At 43.1% G+C, this 6132-nt stretch overlaps 1 protein-coding gene across 1 annotated transcript; it reads right to left on the minus strand.

The window, feature by feature from the left end:
• Positions 1-3469: 3469 nt before the first annotated feature.
• Positions 3470-4564, minus strand: LOC120069223. The gene has a single exon (XM_039020925.1). It carries the CDS (start codon positions 4562-4564, stop codon positions 3470-3472), a length of 1095 nt encoding a protein of 364 aa, XP_038876853.1.
• Between the last annotated feature and the right edge of the window lie 1568 nt (positions 4565-6132).

Consider the following 6132-nt stretch of genomic DNA (forward strand, 5'->3'; position numbering starts at 1 on the left):
AGGACGAGGAGAAAGAGCTTACCGGAGAGTCGTTCCTAAAGCTCATTGTCTGGTTCTAGCTATCTGAGGCGGACGACATGGTGGCTGGAGAAGCTCAAGCGAATCGGAAGCAAGGGAGACGGAGAGGTTCGGGTTTCTTTTTTTCTTTCTTTTTGTTTCAGAGGGCTCGAGAGTGCAAATGAAGAAGAAGAAGAGGAGGACTTCGCATCGTTGGGCCTTTTTATAGGCAGAGGGAAGATTAGTGGCTGATGTCAGGCAGCGCCTAACGTCTGTAATAAATGTGAAGCTGAAGGATCGTCTCGGTTATCTAAATACTCGAGTGTTTTTGTGTTCTCGAGATGCGTCCCTTCAACTAGGCCATGTGTTAGACTTGCGTCTAATGCATCCGTTGTTCCAAATTCGATCATACACAACCTTTTAAAGAAAAACAAACAAGTTTCCAACTTTTGCAAAAGCAAAAACAAAGACAATCAATCTAAAAACATCCAAACAACTAAATCAACATATTTAAACGCATCATAAAATACAAAATGCAAAAAAACAAGGGTGGGGGAAGCATCCTTGGAATATATGGCGTTGCAAACACAGGGATACTTCGACGCGGGCCTCAACTGGCTTCGCGTAGTGCGAGAGATGACTTCTGGCGTTCCAGTCCATCTTCAAAATAAGGCTTTACTCTTTGGCCGTTTAACTTGAATGCGTTGGTGCCATCTTCTCGTGTTATTTCCACAACTTCATATGGGAAGATTGCTTTGATGATAAAAGGTCCTGACCACCTGGATTTTAGCTTTTCTGGAAACAAACGTAGTCGTGAATTGAACAATAAAACTTTTTGGCCAACAACAAGTTCTTTCTTACTGATGCATTGATCATGCTAACGCTTTGTCTTTTCTTTGTACAGCTTGTTGTTCTCGTACGCGTTCAATCACCACTCCTCGAGCTCATTGAGCTGAAGTTTGCATTGAGCGCCCGCAACATCCAAGTTCATGTTCAACTTCTTAACTGCCCAAAATGCCTTGTGCTCCAACTCTAAAGGTAAATGACAGGCTTTTCCAAATACAAGAGAGTATGGAGACATACCTATAGGTGTTTTGTAAGCAGTCCAGTAGGCCCAGAGCGCTTCATCCAGCCTCTGTGCCTAATCCTTCCGTGTTGCATTGACGACTTTCTACAGGATGGACTTGATTTCTCGATTTGATACTTCCACTTGACCGTTTGTTTGTGGGTGGTAGGCAGTGGAAATCTTGTGCCTAACATTATATTTTGCAAGTAATTTGGAAATGATGCGAATAATAAAATGCGTACCTTCGTCGCTTATCAGGGCTCTTGGTGTTCCATAGCGTGTAAAGATATTCCTAGTAAGAAACTTAGATATAGTGGACACATCATTCCTAGCACAGGCCACTGCTTCTACCCATTTAGATACATAATCTACTGCAAGCAGGATGTACTGTTGGCCACAGGACAGGGGAAAAGGTCCCATAAAGTCTATGCCCCAAACATCAAACAACTCAACTTCTTGAATATTGTTTAAAGGCATTGGATCCCTTGAAGAAATATTCCCGGTGTGTTGGTAGGGGTCACATTTTCGAACAAACTCCTTCGCGTCTTTAAAGAGGGTGGGCCAAAAGTATCCGCTTTGAAGGACCTTCACTGCGGTTCTTTGTCCACCGAAATGCCCTCTATAAGGAGAGTCATGACACTCGGCTAAGATACGTTGTGTCTCCTCCTCCGGGACGCATCGACGCATTATGGAGTCAAGGCCTTGTTTATATAGAAACGGTTCATCCCAAAAATAAAACTTGCTGTCATGAACTAACCGTTTCTTTTGCTGAGAGTTGAAGTTCCCAAGGAATTGCTTGGTGGTTAAATAATTGACTATGTCCGCATACCAAGGTTCCCTGTCTTCAACTCTAAACAGGCTTTCATCAGGAAATGTGTCCTTGATTTCACTTTCTTGGGCTTGCATGTCTTGATTCTCTATCCTGGACAGGTGGTTAGCCACCTGATTTTCTGTTCCCCTTCTGTCCTGGATATGATTATCAAACTTCTGTAGCAGCAGCACCTATCTTATCAATCTTGGCTTAGCGTCATTTTTGCTCATCAAGAATTTTATGGCTGAGTGGTCGGTGTATATGGTGGCTGACGCACCAATTAAGTAAGATCGAAACTTTTCAATACCAAACACTACAGCCAACATTTCTTTTTCAATAATGGTATAGTGTTCCTGAGAGTCATTTAGTGTTTTGGACGCATAGAAATGTGATGTATCAAGTTATCCTTCTTCTGCCCTAACATTGTTCCTACTGCTACTTCACTCACGTCGCACATAAGGATAAAACGCTGCGTCCAGTCCGGTGCTATCAGTACTGGGGCTGTCGTCAACACATACTTTAAAGTTTCAAACGCGTCAGTACAGTCTTCATTAAAGTCATAGGGCCGATTCGCCTCTAGTAATGTGCTCAGAGGTCGCGCAATCTGAGAGAATTCTTTAACGAACCATCTATAGAAGCCAGCATGCCCTAGAAAACTACAAAAAGTTTAAACATTTGCTGGTGGGGGAAGTTTTGCTATGACATCTATTTTGGCTTCATCTACTTCCAGGCCAATCTTAGATACTTTGTGACCCAAGACAATTCCTTCAGTCACCATGAAGTGACATTTCTCCCAATTCAGCACCAAGTTTGTTTCCTCGCATCAAGCGAGGACGCCTCCAAATTATCTAGGCATGACTGGAACGAGTCTCCAAAGACTGAAAAATCATCCATGAAGACTTCAATGGTCTTTTCTAGGAATTCAGAGAAGATGGCCATCATACATCGTTGAAATGTCCCAGGTGCGTTACACAACCCAAAGGGCATGCGTCTAAATGCAAATGTTCCAAAGGAACAAGTAAACGTAGTCTTCTCCTGATCTTCCAGATCTATCAGAATCTGGTTGTAACCAAAGTAACCATCGAGAAAGCAATAAAATTCTTTACCCGCAAGTCTGTCAAGCATTTGATCGATAAAAGAAAGGGGGAAGTGGTCTTTCTTAGTTGCTGCGTTGAGCTTCCGGTAATCCATACAGATGTGCCAGCCTGTGACAGTTCTCGAGGGTATGAGTTCATTATTATTGTTGACTATCACGGTCGTTCCCTCTTTCTTGGGAACGCATTGGACTGGACTTACCCAACTGCTGTCAGATATTGGATAAATAACTCCTTTGAGGCTACCATTTTAAAATCTCTTTTTTAACCACTTATTTCATTATGAGGTTCAGCCTTCTTTGAAGCTGGATTGACACCGACTTCCCTTCTTAATCCTAATCTTATGCATGCAATAAGATGGACTAATGCCACAGATATCTGTAAGTGTCCAGCCTATTGCACGCTTGTGCTTTTTCAACATCTGCAAGAGAGATTGCTCATTAGGCCCTGTGAGATTTGCGGAAATGATCACAGGTAAAGTGTTGTTGGTTCCAAGAAATGCTATTTCAAGTGTCTAGGTAACTGTTTCAATTCGAGTTCTGGTGGTTCTTCAAGTGATGGACGCGTTGGTTTTGTCCGCCGCTCACTCAGACTTGGCGGCTCTGATTCTTTAAGGTTTTCCTCCAACGCGAGGACCTCACATACATGGGTCTCTTCTTCAGGCAACTCAATACTATTTAGTTGACAATCTTCACTATCTGGGAACTTTAATGCGTTGAGCACATTAAACTTCACCTCTTCATTGTCCACGCGTATAGTTAACTCATCTTTATGCAAGTCAATTAAAACTTTCCCAGTAGCTAAGAAGGGACGTCCAAGGATAATTGGTACCTCCCTATCTGCTTCATAGTCTAAGATAATAAAGTCTGCTGAGAATATGAGATGGTCAACCTTCACCAAAACGTCTTCAATCTTCCCTTCTGGGTACTTAATTGTTCTGTCAGCGAGCTGAATAGTAACAGAAGTAGGTTGTGCTTCGTTCTTAAAAATTGAAAGTGGCATGAGATAAATGCTGGCTTCTAGATCGCACAATGCATGACCCACATCCAATCCTCCTATCGAACAAGGAACTGTGAAGCTCCCAGGGTCCTTTTGCTTCTTTGGTAGATTGTTGCTTATTAATGCGTTACACTCCTGCATTAGCGCTATTACTTCCTTCTCACTGACTCTTCTCTTTTTCGTCAAATTGTCCTTAAAAAATTTTACATATGTTGGCATCTGCTCCAAAGCTTCTGTAAGTGGAATGTTGATATGCAACTGCTTTAGGAGCTCAAGAAAGCACTTGAATTGATGCTCATCATTCTTCTTCATCAGACGCCTAGGGAATGGTGCGCTCAGCGGCACCTCAGGCTTTCCCGCATTAGACGTAGTGGTTTTCGAATGGCTTGTGGTTTCGGGCGTTCTTTCTTCCTGATTCATTGGACGTGTAATGCGTTCTTTCGAAGGACTGTTGTTTCTTGGATTCATTCTTTTTTCTTCAAGAGCTCTTTCACTCCGCAACATCACCGCGTGGCATTGCTTCCCATTATTGTTCCCAAGTGTTTCGGTATTGCTAGGTAGAACTCCAGGCTGCCTGTTTTTCAACTCGCTTGCCATCTGCCCTACCTGAATCTCCAGGTTTCTGATAGATTACGCCTAGCTTTTCAGCAACGCGTCATTCTGGGCTATGTATTCCTTCAATAGGTTCTCAAGCGGAGATCCTGAGCTCGATGTCTGTCCTCTATTAAACGGTTGTTGATGCTGCTGACGCGTTTGTTGAAATGCAGGTGGTGCTCTTACTGATTTCCTCTATCCAAGAAAAATTCGGATGGTTTCTCCATCCAAGGTTATATGTATTAGAGAATGGGTTGTTTTTTATGAAGCATAATGACTGAGGGTTTTGTGGACATTCAGCATAGGAGTGAGGATCTCCACAGCCCACACAGCTAACTATGGGTTGCCCAAACGCCTCTATCTGATTCACCTTTTGCTGATTTGATGCGTTTCCTAGCGTTATGTTCTGCAGAAGGCTGGTCATCGTAGCCACTTGAACAGAAAGTGTGGCCATTGCGTTGGCATCAACAGAATTAACGTTCTGAGATCTCCTTCTCCTGTCATTCCTTCCATCATATGTATCATCCACCCATTCCATATTGTGTTTAGCAATGCGGTATAGTATCTCTTTAGCCTTAGTATAGGATTTGCCCATAAGTCCACCAGTCGCTGTTGCGTCTGCTGCCATCTGTGATGCTCTATTCAGTCCTCTATAAAACGTCTCCATTTGGATAGTCAGTGATAGTCCATGGTTTGGGCAATTTTTGACTAAGCCCTTAAAACACTCTCATTCGGCGCTTAAGGTCTCAGTATCTTCTTGTTCAAAGTTCATAATCTCTCGACGCCTCCTCGCGTTGGTGGTAGGTGGGAAGTATTTTTGCATAAATTTTTCCACCAACTTCTCCCAGGTGGTGATTTCACAAGGCTCTAGTGAACTCGCCCGTTGTTTTGCATCATCACGCAAGGAATAGGGAAACAAGGATAGCCTGATCGCCTCTGGGTGATTCCAGGAATCACAAATGAATTACACGTTTCCAAGAAACGCTTCATATGGGCGTGAAGATCTTCACCACGACCACCCCCAAATTGTCCAGCACTCTGGAGCATTTGGAGCATAACAGATTTCATTTCGAACCTGGTTCCATCCGGCATTGTGTATATGATTCCTGGAGAGAAATCATACAGTATAGGGGACTCGTACTCCCTCATGGGATGCGTGCTGCTATTGCCATCAGGATCGGATTCTAAGCAGCATAAGCTAATTGCTGATTTGCCTGTTCTTCTGCCATTGCTCGTTGTTTATCTTGTTGTCTGAGAAATTGCTTCCTTAACCTTCGACAACGGTTGGATCGGTTCCTACGCCGGAAGGTCCTTTCAATCTTGGGGTCGTATCTGAATTCAAGAGTGCTCTCCCTGCTCATAAACGCTCACCAGCTTAGGCGTAGCTTGTAATACTCCTTCGACTTAAGTGTTCATACAACAGATACAAACGAAATTTCTGGTTAGTTCTTGTTTCTGAATCCCCGGCAACAGCGCCAAAAACTTGTTTGTTGCTATCGTGATTTTCTCTAGGAGTGTATTGTACAAAATAAATTGGAGAAATAAGTTCCAAGTATAGGTGATGCATTTAT

The sequence above is a fragment of the Benincasa hispida genome, unplaced genomic scaffold, assembly GCF_009727055.1.
Source record: "Benincasa hispida cultivar B227 unplaced genomic scaffold, ASM972705v1 Contig285, whole genome shotgun sequence".
Taxonomy (NCBI): Eukaryota; Viridiplantae; Streptophyta; class Magnoliopsida; order Cucurbitales; family Cucurbitaceae; genus Benincasa; species Benincasa hispida.